The 19,062-nt window shown below is 36.4% G+C and overlaps 1 protein-coding gene across 6 annotated transcripts; it reads left to right on the plus strand.

The window, feature by feature from the left end:
• Positions 1-4,286: 4,286 nt before the first annotated feature.
• LOC126713665 (uncharacterized) lies at positions 4,287-10,803 on the plus strand. 6 transcript variants are annotated; one of them, XM_050413495.1, is made up of 11 exons: positions 4,287-4,647; positions 5,150-5,341; positions 5,452-5,536; positions 5,752-5,827; positions 6,177-6,353; positions 6,452-6,554; positions 6,818-6,927; positions 7,115-7,204; positions 7,339-7,419; positions 9,201-9,244; positions 9,340-9,528. In XM_050413495.1, the coding sequence occupies exons 1-11, from the start codon at positions 4,392-4,394 to the stop codon at positions 9,353-9,355; spliced, it is 1,230 nt and encodes a 409-aa protein (XP_050269452.1). In that variant the 5' UTR covers positions 4,287-4,391; the 3' UTR covers positions 9,356-9,528. The 6 variants fall into 6 exon arrangements, with proteins under 6 accessions (XP_050269452.1, XP_050269451.1, XP_050269447.1 ...); XM_050413490.1 differs by lacking the exon at positions 9,201-9,244 and adding an exon at positions 10,550-10,803 and having other exon boundaries at positions 4,290-4,647; positions 9,340-10,200; XM_050413491.1 differs by lacking the exon at positions 9,201-9,244 and adding an exon at positions 10,550-10,803 and having other exon boundaries at positions 4,290-4,647; positions 7,118-7,204; positions 9,340-10,200.
• The last annotated feature ends 8,259 nt before the right edge of the window (positions 10,804-19,062 follow it).

Genomic DNA, 19,062 nt, shown 5'->3' on the forward strand with positions numbered 1-19,062 from the left:
GTTTGAAAACTATTTGATGAGTGAAAGCTCAAATAGTGTGAAAACACTATAGCTTGTTTAGACCCCCAATTCTTAATTATGGCTTGATTAATTTTAATCTAAACACACTTGATGCAGAATATACGTGATTAGCAAATTAATTAATTGAAGCACTCCACAATTGCATGGATGAACAAATAAGTGCAATGTTAAAATGGAAAAGCCAATGGGTAAAAGAATAACAAACTCAAGATAACACAAGGATGTGTTATCGAAGAGGAAACTGAAGAACTTGGTGAAAAACCTCTCCATGAACCTCCAAGTCGAAATGATTCACTAGTGAATAAGTTGGAGTACAAGGATATCAAAAAGACCCTCCAAGCCTAATCTACTCAAAGTACTTGAGTCCTCCAAGTTCAAGCTACTAACGGACTTCTCGGAGTCTTGTCTTTACTAGTTATCCGGATCCCGCAATACCGCCCGTTTGCACTGCCAAGTCTCACCGGCTTCTTTTGGCAAATACCTAATGCTTTCCAAGCTCCAAAACACTCTCTATACTCTAAATATGAATGCCTTGATGTTATGCTTGAATGCTTAGATGTGCTTGATCAATCTACCTTGTTGATGTTTGTTGCCCTTGGTGATATATACTTGTGCCTTGATAGATGAATGCTAGGTTTGGAGATGATATGTCATGTTGATTGCTTTAGATGCCTGTTAGTGTGTGTGTGAGTTTAGAATAACATATTAGAGGACTCTTTGATGAGATTAGGATGTGGAACACAATGAGTGGAGGCCAACCCACGGGTCGGGTGGGGTTGGGTGCTTAACACCTTTCCATCCCCATACTTAAACTCCAAACATGTGTTCTAGTAAAGATCAGTCATTCCACAAGGGCGCTATATATATGATTTCTAGACCTAATCTAGATAGCAACTCCGTTTACACCCTCTGCCATGGTCCACCCTAGGCCAAGGTGTACTTCCCACGAGGAGATCCCACTCGTCACGCGGGTGCTTGTGCCCACACAAGTGCCTTTCTAGAAGGCTCAACAGTAAAGATTGTTAATACAAGTTGAAACCATTTTTCTCCATCCATTTTGGGTTCAAAAGCTATGTTTTTTTGCCCTTTACTTAGATATCTATTAGGGTTCTTAGGACAAAGTGGCACATGAGCTAAAAATTTCTAGTACCATACCCTTACTATCAGTATCCTACTTATGCAAAGCAAAAAAAAAAAAAAAAAAAAAAAGGCTTAAATACAAACAGTATGAAACTTGAAGTTTTATTAAACAATAACATCAAAAATAAGGATGCTCAAATTCTATTAAATAATAGATGCAACAACAACCACAACAATAGAAAAAACATCAAACAACAACATTAACTCCATCAAAATATAAAATAAAAAATCCCAAATTTAAACACTAAACACTAAGAAAAACATAAGCCATACCTTAAAGAAACCGTGAATGTTAGAGATTCAAGTTTGAAGATAGAAAACCCTACTTGAATAGCTTTCAATTCTTGAATAAAATTAAAATTTGAACAAAAATAATCAAACAAATGAAATCAATGAGGTGATGGGTATAAATCTTTGGGTTTATTTGACTCTAATGGTTGATTTCTATATAAGAGAGATGGACAAAAAGCAAGATGAGAAATAGAGAATATTTACCTAAGAATCAACCCTTACTTGGAGTGAGAATTGAGTAAGTGAGAAGGAGACAATGGCAAAATAGAGAGGAAACAATGGAGACAGGGGTTTGGAGTGAGAACTGAGTGGGGAGTGGAAGATGTCAGTGGCTAGGGTTTAGAGTGAGTAGAGAGTTTGAGAACGAGAGAGGAGAATCATACTTGATGAGAGATAAGACAAAGAGAAACTGAGAGAGTTATTTATTTATTTATTTTTTGATTTTAGGGTTCAGATGGAACTTTGGAACTTGTGCTTTGGGGGAGTAAAAAAATTAATTCTTAGAGATAAGGTGAGATTTCCCACCAATAAGAAGAAGGCGCATAAGCTAAAAATCCAAACCTTATCACTAGGGATCAAACTTATATATATAATTTAGTCATGTTGGGTTTTTTCTAGTGAAAAATCTCAAAACGTGCAATCTAACTCAAATATTTTAGTTTTATATATGGGGCAAAACTTAGATACATTATCTTATGTAATGTTTCTTAGGTTCCTTGTTTAAATTTTAGCGAGGTGGCTAATTAATCAAGTCAGCAAACACTGTTAAGCAACACCATTTAGTTTTTCACCCTTAGAAAAACAACATTCAGTTTGGGTGAGAAAGACACCGTTGAGGGTGGCCACCACAACCCCATGACCAAGTTTGGGTTCTCTAAAAGATTGTGCATGATTTGAATCTCCTTCCTATGTCGTTGTAGTCCTCTCTACATAGAAGCTTACACTTTGAGATGAACTTGCATGCATAAAGTGAACTTGTGGACTTGTGACCGCAAAGATTCGGGGTGCCAAATTGGCCCTTAGCCTAGCTTTTTGCCTATAAGACGATGGTTTCTTAGTCTTGGAGTTTGATAGGGTAACATTGTGGTTAGATTTTGTGTTTTTTATTGCGATGTTGTGGCTTGCTTCTTCATTGCTCTGCAGATTTTGATGGATCTTTCTAATTCATGAAATTGTGTGATTCTTTCAATTCTGAATCAAAATAGAAACTCTTTTCGTTTTACTTTTCCTTTCATTGCTTCCTCTAATCCTCTCAGCGATGTTAGAGGCAAGATCAGCGAGCTCTAGAATTTAGGTACCTAGAACAATGGTGTTCTTGACCAAACTAAAGGGTGTAACTGTAAACACCAAATTGTGTTTTTCTTGGTCAGACACAATTTAACATTGTTTGCTGATGGTTAATTGGCCACAGCTAAAATATAGTTTTTTTTTTTTTTTTTAATTTTTTATGGTTAAAATCTTTATTATTTTACCACGTCATTTTACAATTCACCATTTATAAGATGTTCTATTCTTTCATTCTAAACATTAAAATAATGTATACAATACATTAAAATAATATATACAACACATTAAAATAATATATTTGTAACACAAAACTCTGCCAATATACCAAACACAAACAGTGGTAGTGGCCACCACCCAACGACCAATAACCACCGCCACAACCAGTAGCCACCAATCAACAACCACCGCATCCTCCACGACCCAAAACACAACTCAAAACAAACCAAGTAAATTCCAATCAAATACCCACAACAAATCCACAGCCACAACCACCACAAATCAGATTAAAAACAAAAACAAATAGGTAAAAAAGGTAGAGAGATCCGACAATGGTGGATTTCTTTGTCGGCGGTGGTGGCTTTAGATAGGCGGTAGTGGCTAAGATCGGCTTGTCATTGTGGCAGAGATGCGCATCAGACGAACGATGTTATAGCTTCAAGCTGTGACTGAGATGGGTTTAGATTGAGGTGGAATGGCAGCTTTAGACTAAGGTGGATATGGCGGCTTCAGACCGGCGACAATGGCGTCTTCAAATCGGTGGCGATGGAGTCTTCAAACGAGAAGCGATGGCGGCAGCTTGATCGGTGAGGACAGCGGCTTGATCGGTGATCGGCGGCTTGATTGATAAGGCCGCTGTACCGTTGATTTGAGGGTGAGGGAGGGTGATTTGAAAAAGAAAGAGAGAGAGAACATGGGTTGGAGAGAGAAAACGTTGAATTAAATATTGAGAGAAAAGAGAAAATGTTGAATAAAAAATTAATATTTCAGTTTGGCATTTGTGTTTGTATCGTCTCATATTTAAGACGGTACTGTAGCATGTTTTATAATTTTAGAACATTTAGAACACCTGATGAAGCTTGAATAGTAGTGTTTGGTGTGCCAAATGCCAAGTATTTGACATTTGGCACACCTACTTGGCATTTGGCACACCTGATGAGAATGCTCTAAGATGCTATGTATAAGTTTTGGCCTTTAATATGTATAGACATCTAACTGTAGTTCCTTGCACTTCGAGTTGCCTATAGGCCTTTGGGTTAGGTGAGTTGAGCAGGTCGATTCTTTTGGATCAGTGGACACTCCTAGTCATCGAGTCAATAAAATTGGATTTTTTTTTATAGTTTTTTTTTTCATTTAAACGACAATTTTAAATTGAAAAAAGAAAATAAAGAAATGATAGTAGATGGTCATTTTGCATGATTAATTTTGTTATTTTTTTAGAAGATTAATTTTGCCTATTTATGAATCTCACTACATTTTTTAATATTATTTATGAATTTCACTATTCTATTTCAACTAATTTTTACTTTTATTATTCTTTCCATAAAAAATTTTCAGTTAACAATCCCATTCGGAGCCTAAAACGATGGCGTTTGTACAGGAACCATATCCATCTTGAGCAGTACAACCACGGCCACTGAGCGCACACACAGGCAATGGCGCGAGGCCTAACCAGAGCCACCACCTCCACCTTCTTAGCCACTTCATTCCTCAAAATAACACCACCAATATGGAAAAATCCATCTGTGTCCCTCTCCGTTCCTTGGACTCAGTTTCTCTGCAAGTGCTCTCTTGCCCACCACCATCACCAGCACCAACACCAACACCAACACCCTATCGACATGTCAAAGTACAAGGAAGCTTTCTCAATGCAAATGGCCATGGCTGGCCTTAAACCCCACCACCGAATCGGTCTGTTCCTTTCACTTTTCTTTTCTGTTTTGTTTATGAAAAAAAATATAGGAATAGAGAGAGAAACAAAAAGTCGAAAATTTTATATAGTTTTCACTAACTAGGAGGATAGAAAACAAACTAACCCACTTATCTGAATTGTGCCTTATACAACTATGTCGCTTTGGTTTGTTATTAACTTATAGTTTTATTTCTTCTCACTTATTTTTTACTTTTGGGGTTGGTGGTGTATGTATCAAGGTTTTGTTTTGTTCAATCTATGAGCTGGGTTTTGATTGTGTAGCTTTTTAAATCGAGTTGTTATGTCAAGAGGATAAAAGGGGTTTGTTTCTTTTACCAAATAAGTTGCTGAAGAAGTAACTTTTTGAGAATTTGAAGAAAACAAATGAAATTTATAATCTTGATTTGGTGTATTATTATATTAATAACAAAAAAGAAATAAAAAATCCCAATTGACTGAGGAAAATGTTGAATGAGTGATGTTTGTTTGATTGGTGATTAGCTTTGGGAGTCTCTGGAGGTCCTGATAGTATGGCACTTTGCGTTTTAACTGCTGGTTGGAAAACGAATGGCATTAGTAATGGAGAGAGTGGTGATTTCGTTGATGGGCTCTTGGCAATAGTTGTCGATCATGGGCTGCGTTCTGAAAGCAAAGATGAAGCAAACATTGTTTATAATTGGGTTTCCCAAATGGGTATACAACTTTGCATTGACATCCTTTTGACTCTCTCTCTACTCCTCTTTTGGTTTGATGATGTGTATAGAGATTAGAGGTGGATCATGGCTAATATGAACTTTGTGTAGGAATCAGATGTGAGATTGCCCATTGTGATTGGTCAGATGGTAGGCCGAAACAAGGTCACTTGCAAGAAGCAGCTCGGGAAATGAGGTATTTGTTTATCTATTACTTTGCTTTTTGTTTTCAGAATTAGTAAAGCATCTAAATTCTAAAACTGGGATTAAAAAAAAGAAAAAATACTGGGATTGTAAACTCTGGATTTTATTGTAATTTTCTATTTGAATTAAAAAGGTGCAAAATCACAGTTTAATTTGATAAAGAGCAGTTGCTTGATTTGCAAATTTTGATGTTGGACTGAATTTCAGGTATCAGGCTTTTCAGAAAGTTTGTGCCCAACATCAGATTGGTGTTTTGCTCATTGCGCATCATGCCGATGACCAGGTTTGACCAACAAAAGTCTAGTTCTCTGTCTGCATATCTGCTTATGCATGTCTCTGTATGTGAACACATGTGCATGTGCATGTGCATGACTGTCTACATGTTCAAGTTAGTGGGTTCTTAGAAGTTCTCTCAACCCACCTGCAGGCATAGGCAGTTTTGTTTTCTTGAATGTAGAAGTTCCTTATTTGTAAAGTCTAAATTGAAAGGAATGATTTTTTTAATGTTCTAGTGTATGGTGCTCTGTCCTCATCTAAGTGATACTGATTTCCACTTTGAAGGCTTGTTGATTTCAACTTCAAAGGCTTGTTACAAATGCTAGACATATAGTGATTGCTGAGACACAATGCAGGCTGAGTTATTCATTCTTAGACTATCTCGCAATAGTGGTGTGATTGGACTAGCTGGCATGCCTTTCATTTCTCAAGTTTTCTCTACACATACATATTCTTTGGGGGGAGTCTCAAATAATCATGGTGTACTTCTTGTGCGACCACTCATGAATTTTTCTAAACAAGACATGTATAAGGTTAGTACTGTACATGACATACATGATCAGTTAATCTGCATTTTTCTCAAGTTCAGCACATAAATTTTGTTGAATTGTCATTAATTTAACTTTTGCAGATATGTCTTGGGGGTAATCAGGATTGGGTGGAAGACCCAACAAACAAAAGTCTTCTATTTGCTCGTAATAGGATTCGAATGTCATTAAGGGATGTCTCATCAAGTGAGTTGACAGAAATTATAGCTTTTATGGTGCAGTTTAAATCATTAAATTGTCTGCTATGAAATGGTGGAAAGTTTGTTTGCTATTTTTCTTTTAACTTCTAGCTGGAAAAAACTTAAAAAACAGTATATGTGCTTTGGATTATTCGCTCAATCCATTGTGGTGCCATATGTAATATATCCCTAGTCAGGGGGTGCTAGCATGAATTTTCTTAGTTTCACACAGGCTTGACATGTTCAAATTACATGTCCCTTGCTTTTCAGGTATCTTCAAGTCTGAGCTACAAGCAGTTATCTCGGCCTGTCGAAGAACACGCTCATTTATTGATCAAGTTTGTTGTAAATTGATAAACCAGGCAATAGTTGTTAAAGATGTAAGCAGTTTTTTGACTGTCTTCACTTTTAGCTATCAGAATTTTTTTTATACATTTGACTTTAGTAGATCAGTAAAAAATTATTTTATTTCTTTAATCCTAGTTATTAGATAACTCCCTGTCTTGACCATTTTATCTTTTGTTTTGTTTGGGGGGGTGGTGGCGGTGGTGGTATTTCTTCCTGCAGCAGGGGTATGCTATTATTGATTTGGAGATTCTTAGTCCATCAAAAGTTGAGGACATATGCCTATCAAAGTTTCTTTCCTTGGTTTTGCAGGTACTTTAATTCTTAGCATGTAGATTGTCTGACATCCTTTCTCTCTCTCTCTCTCTCTCTCTCTGAGAGCTCTTCTGATTTGAGTTACATAGGTTGATGCTCATGTTAATACTGTGTTGATTTGAATCTTTCAGTTCATCTCACAAAGGTATAGGCCAGTTAGAGGTAGTACTTCAAAATTGCTGTTGGACTATATTCGTACTTTTCCCTGCAAGGTACATCTATTTTCTCATGTATGGTTCCTTTTTCTCTATGAAATTAGCCGTTGGTCTGTGCCCCAAATCATAGAAAGTTTCATGACTTCATCAGCATGCAAAGAAAAAAAAAAGTGCTAGGCAGTATGATTGAACCTTCTCAAGCTTACTTGTATATTACATTGCATTGAAATTTCAACATGGTCGGTTTCTCTCTCTCTCTCATGATATTACACTTAGTATAACTCTAAATCATTTTCTGGACATTGACAAATATCTCTAATTTTCCACATATACAGTTGAACATTTGACTGAAAGTGAAAACCAGCACCTTGTTTTTTTGTTTTGTTTTTTAGCCCTCATTTGGGAAGGTTTTTGTTTTCATTGAGCTGATCATTTCAAATTGTAGATTTGTAATGAAAAAGTTGATGAGGAAACATTATTACATTAATATTTCATCACCAATGACACCTATAATCGAAAAATAAGATTTCATTGATCTATCTTTGTATCTAAGTATATAAAAAGTATAGAAAAACCAACAAGACCTTTGGCCTTTCCTTTCTTGTATCACCTTTGATGGATTTATTTCTGGTGTTTGCTTTAATGCTTTCAAAAAACTAGGAGACTCATTTATAAACCTTAGCATCACGGTGATCAAGAAGCAAAACTGCTTTCTTTAATTACTGTTGTTACTTGTTAGAGCATTCATTTCCAGCTCAATAAAACTTTACCTAAAATCCCTACTTTTTCCATTAATTAACACACTTTTCACATACATTTGCATCAGTCTATTTTTTCTTTCTCCATTCCATTTAAACATTATTTATTGATGGCAAAGAAAGCCCATCCCAAAGAGCCAAATCACAGCTGGCAAAGAAAACCCAATATCGTGTAGCTTTGTGGGGTAACGATTTTTTTTTTTTTTTTTTTGATAAGTAATAAGGATTTATTGATAACGAAAAGAGAGAGACACCCAAGTACACAGAAAGTATACAGGGGTGTACAAATCAAATACAAAAATTACATAAATCAAGAAAATCCAAAAAAGAAGAAAAATGATGGTTTCTCCATACTGAGAACCAGTCCAATAAGGTTCTGAAAAAAAGAAGCTTGAGATCAGGCATAAAACGCTTATTGTCTTCAAAACACCTACTATTTCTTTCCTTCCAAATACACCACATCAAACAATGAGCAATAACCATCCATATATCTCCATTGCGATGGCTACCAAATCGACCTTGCTTTGTGGGGTAACGATTTTGTGAGCAATTTGGTGGCCAAGAAAGTTGATGGCCATTCGAGATCTTTGTTGGTGGGGTTTTTATTGGCTACATGGTGTTGGGTTTTGGGTTGATTTGTGCATATGTATTTGGTTGCCAGCAATGAGTTTATACTGGTAGCGTGGATTTGTGAGTGGGTTGGTCAATTGTTTACTTTGGGCTGGTTTTTTTAATCTGCCTTGTGCATATGTTTTTGGGCTGATTTGGTTAGTCAGTTGTGAGTGGATTAGTTGGCTTATACAAGTACTCTTACCAATACTGTATATCAGCTCAATTTCCACGTTGTAGAAGGAATAAGGCTTTTGATTTTTTGGCTTAAATAAACAAAACTGGGTCTATACTGAAACTTCTAGCTTTGCCATTGGACATTGCTGCATCTTTGTCTAGTAATTCTACTCTTCTTTTTCTCATTCATTTCCTTTTTGATTCTTCTGATAGAGGGTTTGATTTTTGGTGCTTTCATAAAAGGGTTGTCATACAAATACACTGAACCCCCCCCCCCCCCCCCCCCCCCCCCAGTGCACCCTTTCCTCCCTCCACTGGGGTCTATGCTTTCCAGGACTGTAAGTTGTAGACTGGCAATTCAGCTTTTGTATAAGCGAATGACCTGTATCCAAAATCATTTTTGATTCGTAAATCTGTTTTACCTCTCTTGCAGAACTCCCTCACAGTAGCTGGTTGTTACCTTTGTCCAGCTCCGGGGTCTAAAGGCACCAAAACCTTGGTTTGCTGTTCCGTTGATTGTCCTCTCCCTTCAAAAATGGAGCCATTCCGTTCATACACTTTTGGAGAACAGGAACACCATATTCCAAGTGAGTTAGAGCAAATTATAGTGGATGCAAAGTCATATTCAGATCACCTGGTTCTAGATGAATCAGATGTGCATTTTCTGAATGTTACATCAGAATCAGTTCTAACTGAAGCCAAAAGACTTGGTATACTCAGTGAGTCAACATATAGGAATATTCTCTTATTGCAGAGGGAAGAAACCAAACGCTTCAAGTCTAAGACTGAGACAGAACTCTCATCTGATTTAGAGTCAAAGCATGGCTTTCAATCTGTCAATATGTTGCGGAGTGAACCACTTCAACCTGGGCATGCATGTTACTTCATGAGCAGATTCTTCATCACATGGAAATTGAATGAGGAAATTGGTAGCAGTGCATTTTCAGAGGAAGCCAATTGTGACTTGAATTTGGGACTGGAAAATTGGCAGTGTCATTGCAGGTCTTGTGTGGTTGGTCATGACATGGTAGCTGAGGTTCGACACATGATTGAATCTGACTGGCTGTATCTTGCAAAGTTTTCAAAATGCCTGAGTAATTCAGGGAAATTTCAACAGCAAAGAGATCTCTTAGATTATAGAGCAGATCAAATACCAGATAAGATAAATCGATGCTTAGATTATGCAAGGTTATCAGCACAAAGAGCTCTTCTGTCATTAAAATCTATCCCTGCTGCTGCAAGAGGAGGCCTACCTGTCCTAGTCAATCATAAAGGACAATTAATAAGCATCCCAGTAAGTCAATCCTTTTCAATTTTTAAAAGACAAATCTAGCCACTGATTAAGTTCCTTATGATCTTCCCAGACCAAAAAATCACCAACTTTTTCACATCTTACTTACATAACATTTGAGATAATGCTCAACTGAGCACACCACAACACAAAAAACACATGGATGGTTTGAAAATGTCGGTGAAACTCTTGGTGTTGAGAGACTTCTCCATATCTTAAACGTATATTCAAATCCTAAAAAGACTGCTTCTAACTTTATTTTAATTCATTAAAGTTTTGCTTTTAGTCAGCAGTTTATGGTTTATCCTTTGAGACCTGACAACCCTATATTATTATTATTTTTCCCTTTCAGAGCATTGGTTTCAAGCATTGCCCTTGCTTGGTTGTATCTGCAGAATTCAAGCCAAGAGTACCACTTGGGGGAGGTCATAGTTCATTTATATAGTCTCTGTAGCTTAAGTTAGTAACTTTAACTATCATATACACCATGGAGGCCAGCACTTTATTTTTTATTTTTTTGAGGTTAGGGTTTGAATCTCCTCTCCCCTACTTGTTGTAACAATTGAATTATAAATTAATAATACCAGTTGGTCTCTAAGTGTCAAACCTCAAGCTGCATGATTACATTGTTGACATGTCATGGCCTATATCTTCATTCCTTCGTAGATCTTGATTCTTTTCCGTCGGTGCCAAACCATGCTGGATGGAGAAAATCTTGCCATAATAATTACTATTTATTAACCTGGAGAGATTAGTTTTTAAGCACTTAACCTCAGATGAGTAATAGAAGCACTGGGAGCGGCAACCTGTTTTTATGGCATTTATTTATTTTGCAAATCAAGTAAGCAGCATCAAGATTTTATTAGCATTGGCACCAAGTAGACAATGTAATGGATCATTTTTTTGGTTGCTGATTGAGCAAAGTTGGACCAGGAGGGGCTCACCAAGCTGCCCTCTGGGAGCAAACTTTATTAAACGATCAGAAGGTTTCACCTAATGATATTATAATGTTGTGTTAGGACCAAGAATGAAAAAATCTCAAAATTTTAGAAATAATTTATTTGGACGAGTACATCTAAAAACTAAAGTTCCATAATGATAATCATGATTTAGTGATGATGGTGATGTGATATAATGGTATTCATGGTTGTCAAAATCGCGATCCGGATCGTAAAATCGCACGATTTTACGATCCCACCTCACCAAAAAGTTTAAAATCGTAGCAGGATCGCAAAAATGGTAGGATCGTATGTAGGATCGTGTAGGATCGCATAAGATCGTAGGATCGTATGGGATCCTACCGATTCTACCGATCCTACCATTTGGCTTGATTTTTTTTTTTTTTTTTTTTTTTCTTAAGTGGGATTCATTTGGGTAAGATAATTCAACTAAACCCACAAGCCCAACGGGTTATCAGAAGCCCAATAATGAATTCAAGTCCCAAATTTACCTCTATGTCAACATAAAATCTCAAAAAAAACCTATAGTACTTAAGTTTAACATTTTCAAAAACAAAACCTAAAATATTTAGATGATGAAATGGGATATTACAATGACAATGATTAGATTAGAAGAACCTTAGAATAAGAATTCTCTTTTAGATTTCATATTTGTAATTAGCTAGTTTACCTTAGATTGAGAATTCTCTTTTGGATTACATATTGTAAATTTATAGTTAGCTAGTTTTTATATGCTAACTAGCCTAACTTATTTTGGATTTGGAACTTAGAATTTGGAAAACATTTTCCATATGTGTAGATAATATTTTGATACTTAGTTGCTAATTAAACATGTATTAAACTTTTTAGATACATTATGTCAAAAGTTAAATATATTTTGTTTCGTTAGAATGACATACGAATGATGTAGTGCGTGCAAATTACATTTTATGATGCAATTTTTTTTTTTAATGGATGGATTCATATTTTAAGTGATTATATAACATAAAAAGTTACTATCAATAGGTTTTTTGCTTAAAATTTGAAAATAGGTAGGATCTTACGATCCGCGATCCGATCCTACGATCTACGATCCTACCTACCTCCCACGATCCTACGTAGAATCCCGATTTTGACAACCTTGATGGTATTGGTGCTAGTGGTGGTAGAGTTATTTGGCAGCAATGGGTGATTGTGAGGACAGTAACAATAGTAATAATGCTGGCAGCAAGACTGTCAAAATTGGGATTCTACGTAGGAACGTGGGAGGTAAATGAGATCGTGGATTGTAAAATTGAATCTTGGATTGTAAGATCTTACATTATTTGAGAGAAAAACAAAAAATACACATTGATAGGTTAAATAATCACATAAATTATAAACTCATTTATAAAAAACCAAAAAATTTGCATCAATTTGATGTAATTACAATGCATCACTACATCCATTTGTAAGCACCGTTTAAAGAAGTCAAAAACCTCAAAACGTAACATTCTATTAGGATATTATTTTTATTTGGGTCTAACTGACACTCTATCTCTCTACATTAGAATAACAAAACTTAGTCTATTGAAATGTTATTTTTTATTTGGGTCCAACTAAGTCTTCTGTCAACTTAAAGAAGATTACAAGAAACTAGGATCGTTTAGGATAGTCAAAATCGTACAATCCTATTGATCCTAAACAATTGCAAAGTTCCTTGAAAGATCCGGATAGTTTTGGGCAAGTGGAATTGTAAAATCGTAGGATTCAGATCAGGATTTTAACAACCATGGCTGGTGGTTTTCTTTTCCTCCACTTACAACTAGTGAATGATGGGAGATTTGAACACATATTCTCTTCCATGAAAGAATTGGGTGATATAATAACATTAAGCTACAAGAATATTGATCAATGCTAAAAATTGATGGTTTTAGAAGTCGTGAAGTAAATTATGATGGAGGAAATTGGTGAAAAGAAAGGCTGTTTTAGTTGCTTAGTGAAAAGGAAGAATGAACTAGCTCTTCAAAAGACACACTCTTGGAATAATACCTCACAAGTAGAAATTTCTTGGATTCAAATTCAACTATTTACAACGAGGGAAGTCTTACTTATTTATAGTTACATAAGCAAGCTATTGAGTTACTTAGAGAACCTACCATGTGGCTGCCAAGTGAGTGCCAAAGACTAACAAATTTCACTAACTAACTAATAGGCTATTGCACTTATCACTAATAATCTTATCAACTAACTTTCTGTTACAAGAAAAAGGAACTATTTATCATACAACATTAGCACTAGTAAACAATTACCTTTTAAAAATGAACTAATATTGATATTGATACTAGTAGTAAAGATGAGTGGTAACGAAAATTAACATGGCTAGAATTTTAACTTGGATTTTAAAGATTGGAAATATTAGGTTTAAAATTCCACCAAATATTTTAATAAACTTTCTGGTTTTACTAAACAAGGAAAATCGATATTAGGAGGTTTCAAAATAGAACTTTGAGTAAACTTGTATCTTAAATTCTCCATCCAAACTTAGCATAATGCATAAATCGATGAGGTTCTTTAAGTAAAAGGTATGCATTCTGAACTAAACAGGATGTGTTACGGGGGGTGCCAAAAAAAAAATTGGTCAAAAATAGGTAAAGGTGAAAATAGATAGGACAGGAATTTTTTTTTTTTTTTAAGTAGAATAAGAAAATAAATATTGAGTATGATGCAAGGGTATCTACAAATAAGTAAATTAAAATAACTTTGTAGACTAAATTTGACTAAAACACCAACAAAAACTGATGCAAATTCTCTAGGGCGATGATTGAAAAATAAAAAACAAAAAATCCAAACATCATGGGTTCATTTTTCGTGCCTTTTAAAAAAGAGAAGTATTATTTTCATAACATTTTTATTATATTGTCACAACAAGATCTGGGTGGTAAGTTATTAATGGTTGTAATTTGAATTTACCACTAGAATTATTGTTTTTGCTTACCAGTAACAGTCATTAACAACTTGTTGTCCGTCACTAGGGGTGATAATTTGTGTTCGTGTGTCAAGTTTGTGTCTTGTCAACTCATAAGTATTTTGACTATATGAATTGACACTAACCCAACATATTTATTAAACCGGTTAAGATTTCTCAACCCTAACATGCCATGTTTATTAAATGGGTCAGTGTATCAACTTGTTTATTAGATTTTATCAAAGCATAAAAAGAAAATTTAGTATAATTTCAATTGATCTAATTTATTAAAAAAAACAATTTTTTTAATATAAAATTCAAAAATAATAGAGCAACTGCATCACAAATAAACATTTAAAACTAATGTATATCTCAATATCACAAATAATAAAATCACAAAATTTTAAACAAAATAAACTACAATAGCTAACGTCAGATCACAACAATAGATTTAAGAAAAATATATGAAGATAAAGGTAAAAGTAAAGCACAATGATGATGATGCAATAGTGGCAAAGAGTTTAAAGATGAAAGTAAAAGACAAGGTTGACTAGAGTCTCGAGTGATAAAGATAAGTGAAGGATTAGGGCAATGATAACTTGGTATTGTAGTGAAAGAAGGGTGATGGTGGCTAAGAAAAAAAAATTGTAAGATTGAGGTTTGAGAGTGAGAGGCGGTCATGAGACTTGAGAGAATGCAACTAGGAAAAAAAATAAGTTTATATACCCAAGGTTTTAAAGGGTATATTGATAAAATGACATTTAGTTAAATGAGTCAAATGCATCAAATGAGTTGGACACAAACCCGATATGTTTATTAAACAGGTAAGTCATGTCAACACAAATGTGACACAAACCCATTAAAACCAAAATGACATTTAGTTAAACGAGTCAAATGCATCAAACGGATTTCGTGAGTTGGACATAAATCCAATACTTTTATTAAATAGATAAGTCTCTTTTTTTTATGGTGCAAAAGAATGCATTAAACAAACTAAGGGGCAAAGCCTGTTCAAGTACAATCCTTTAAAGTTGGAATCTGAAAGTTTAACTAAGTCCACAGGCGGACTCACAAAAATAACAAAATTAGAGGATTGAAGTCCTCCTAGACGCGCAAGGACATCGGCACACCTATTAGCTTCACAATAGCAATACCTAAAACGAATCTGAGGGATCCGGGACACCAAGAGCTTGCAATCATCCATGAGAGGGGAGACAAATAAATTAGTGTAATTCGGGTTAGAAAGGGCATCTACTATAGCTTTAGCATCTATCTTTACTTCTTCTGCAGCAAAATTGTGATTAAGACATAGGTTAAGCCCATCATAGAGTGCCCAAAGTTCTACAAGAAAGCTGGTAGTCTTTCCTATATTGCGAGCAAAGCCCACAATCTAGTTTCCTTCCTCATCTCGAATTAGACCCCCTCCCCCTACTAGGCCCGAATTACTAAGTGAGGACCCATCAATGTTCAATTTTACCTAACCACTTATAGGTTTACTCCAATAGACAGGTTTACAATATGCGTGATAGCTTCCTTATGAGGGCCAATGTAGAAATTATACTCTAAGGCTCTGTTAGAAATTTCCTTGGCTAGATGTGGATTCAGCCTTTGCTCCTTAAACACTACTTGATTCTTGTGCTTCCAAATAAGCCATATAGCAAATAGAAAAATAGTACTTCAAGGAATAACGTGGACCAATTTTTTGTTGCTTATTGCCATTCTCCTCCAACCACTCCTAAAGATTCCTGCTGAAGAAGGACCTATATCCCGATTCTCACCTAACTGGTCCCAGACATGCTTAACCACTTCACAGTCGCGAAATGCATGTAGAATTGACTCACTGCATGTATGGCAGAGAGGGCATTGAGTGTCAAGTAGCATACCCCTTCAATTGAGGCACTCCTTCACCCCAATGCTTCCATGATAACAAAACCACACAAAGGATTGGATCCTAGGTAGCACCTTAGACTTCCAAATCCACTTATCCCTAAAAGGATCAACATTTTCCGGATTAATGGCTATTTTATAAGCTGATCCGAGGTTGAAAATACCATGATCCGACTCCTTCCAAGTCAATTTGTCCTCTCCACGGGATGCCACGACAAACGGAATGGCCTGAAGTTCCTGCTTGACTAAATCAAGAAAATCAAAGGAAGTAATAGACCAATCCCACCCGTTAGTGGATACAACATCTTTTACCTTCAAATTCACAAGCTCACTAGAGATGGGGCCTTGAATGATATGCCTTAAAGCTCCAAGATTGGACCAGTTATCAAACCAAAAGTTGAGATTACTATCTCTTCCACAAGTCCACCTTACCCCCTTTTGGAAGATCTCTGTCCCCTTTTTCATTGCTGTCCAAACCCTTGAGCACATAAGCTTATCTCGATTTCTAGTGCTCAATCTCCAATTGTTGCAATATTTTCCTTTTAGAACTTTTGCCTATAATGATTCCCCTTCTATTTGGAATCTCCAATTTATCTTTGTTAGAAGGGCCAGATTCCTACCCCTAGCTGATTGGATTCCTAATCCCCTTCTTCCTTCGGTTTGGTGACTTTACCCCATCCAACCCAATGCATTTTCTTCACTGAGTCTGTTGAGCCCCACAGGAAGTTTCTATTGACTCGATCAATTCCTTCTACGATTTTGTTGGGGAGATGAGCACTTCACATAACATAATTAGGTATGGTGGATGAAACATGCTTAACTAAGATTGATCTACCCGCCAGTGACAAGAAATTCGCCTTCCAACCAACCAGCTTTTGCTTAACTTGCTCCAACACAAAATTGAAGTCTTGTGATGAGGACCCCGGATGTTTGATGGGGATAACGAGGTATTTTCTTAGATTGGGTGTGGATTGAAAACCCAATATGTCACATAACTCTTCCCTACTAAACCTGTCAACATTCGAGGAGAAATAGACCTTAGACTTGGCGCCACTAAGAGATTGTCCCGATCTACTACAAAAAAGATCTAACACCTACCTTATTACAACACAATTCTCATGATCAGCTTTGGCAAAAAGAACCAAGTCATCTGCAAAGAAAAGATTTGAGAAAGCCAAACCACTCCTAGATGCCCTTACCGGCTTCCAACTCTTTGTGCTACATTTTTCTTCAATGAGTTGGCCTAGGAAGTCCATACAAAGGATGAAGATATATGGGGAAAGAGGATCACCTTGTCTAAGGCCCCTTGATGGCAGGATCTGGTCTAGAGCTCCCCCATTCACCACAATGGATTTGGATATCGTTGACACACAGCTCATTATAAGCTTTATAAGATTTTGAGGAAGATTGACTCTGAATAAAATTTCTTTAATAAAACTCCATTCAAGCTTATCATAAGCTTTTTCCAAGTCTATTTTAATCGCCATAAATCCAGTCCTTCCCTTCTTTCTACTGATCATGTGAATAAGCTCTTGTACAATGATGACATTATTCGTTCCCTTTCTCTCAGGATCAAAAGTAGATTGGAGTGGAGATATGAGTTTGCCAAGGAGAGGCCTCAACCAGGCAACCAAGATTTTAGATACAATCTTGTACACTGTATTACACAAGCTGATTAGGCTGTAATTATTAAGAGTTGTCGGACTAGGAATTTTAGGGATAAGAGTGATGGAGGTCCTATTTAACTCCTCAGGAATTTCCTTAGTAGCAAAAATTTTCCTAACTTCTTCCACCACTGAATTGCCTACTATTAGCTAGAAACGTTGGAAAAAGCCTACATGAAGGCCATAAGGGCTTGGAGCTTTAAAGGCTTTAAGTGACCGCAAACCCGCCTTAATCTCGTCATCTGAGACACCTTCATCAATACTATCATGCTCTTCATTGAAGAGACAAGCTTGCAAGGTAGAACCAGCCGGGACATTAAGGGTAGAGAAACTATGCGATGTAGTGTAGAGATCAGAAAAACCATTTCGAATAACCTCCTTAACTGCCATTTCATCAAGCACCCACTCCTCGGAATTAGACATAATAACTGTGATGGAGTTTCTTTTCCTTCTAACCAGTGTTGAGATATGATAGAAGGATTTATTTCTATCTCCAAGCAACATCCAATTAACTCTGGATTTCAGCGTCCATAATTCTTTCTCTTGGTTAAGAACACAATATAAATCTGCTTGGAGCTTCCTCTCCAATTCCACAAGAGAAACCAAAGGACATTCAACTAATGTCTTTTGAATCCCTCATAATCTGGACATTATTCTTTTCTTCTTTTCAAAGATGTTTCCAAAATGCCCCTTATTCCAATCTGAGGCATCTTGAGAGAACTTATTGATGGCTTCTTGAAGACTAGAAGCCCTTGTCCAAGCTTTCTAAACCACTTGGGGAAAAGAAGGGTTCAATAGCTAGAGACTTTGAAACTTGAAGAGCCTATCCTGCCTTGCCCAGCTAGTAGGATTTGTTTCAAGTAAGACAGGACTATGATCAGAATGGCATCTGGTCAAGTGAGTCACTTTGGCTTCAGGGTATAGAGTACACCAATCTGTGTTGACAAAGAATCTATCAATTATTTCTTGGATGAGCACATGTGCATCGCTCCAGTTAGTTCACGTGAATCTAGAACCCGAGAACCCCAAATCAACCATATTACATTTTTCTAGGCATTCTTTAAGAAGAAGTGACCTATTGATGCTCACATCTTTGCCACCCAACTTGTCTGCACTATTGAGAGACTCGTTAAAGTCCCCTGCAATAACCCAGGCTATGCAACTCCGTAGTGTGTATCAGATTATTCCAAAAAATTGACCTCTTAGCAAATCTAGGGCTAGCATAAATTGCTGAAAATAACCAGGAGAGATTAGAAGCTTGTACCTTAATAGCGACATGGATTTCTTGTTCAGTCTTGGCCAATGGGGTAACCTCCACCTTGTCAGCATTCTACATTAACCACAAACCCCTAGCATAGCCAATCGTATCTGTACGGCACCGAGCTCCCAAAGCCCATACAGGCCTGGGGCCCAGACCCATCTAGGCCCC

The sequence above is a fragment of the Quercus robur genome, chromosome 2 (assembly GCF_932294415.1).
Source record: "Quercus robur chromosome 2, dhQueRobu3.1, whole genome shotgun sequence".
Lineage (NCBI taxonomy): Eukaryota > Viridiplantae > Streptophyta > Magnoliopsida > Fagales > Fagaceae > Quercus > Quercus robur.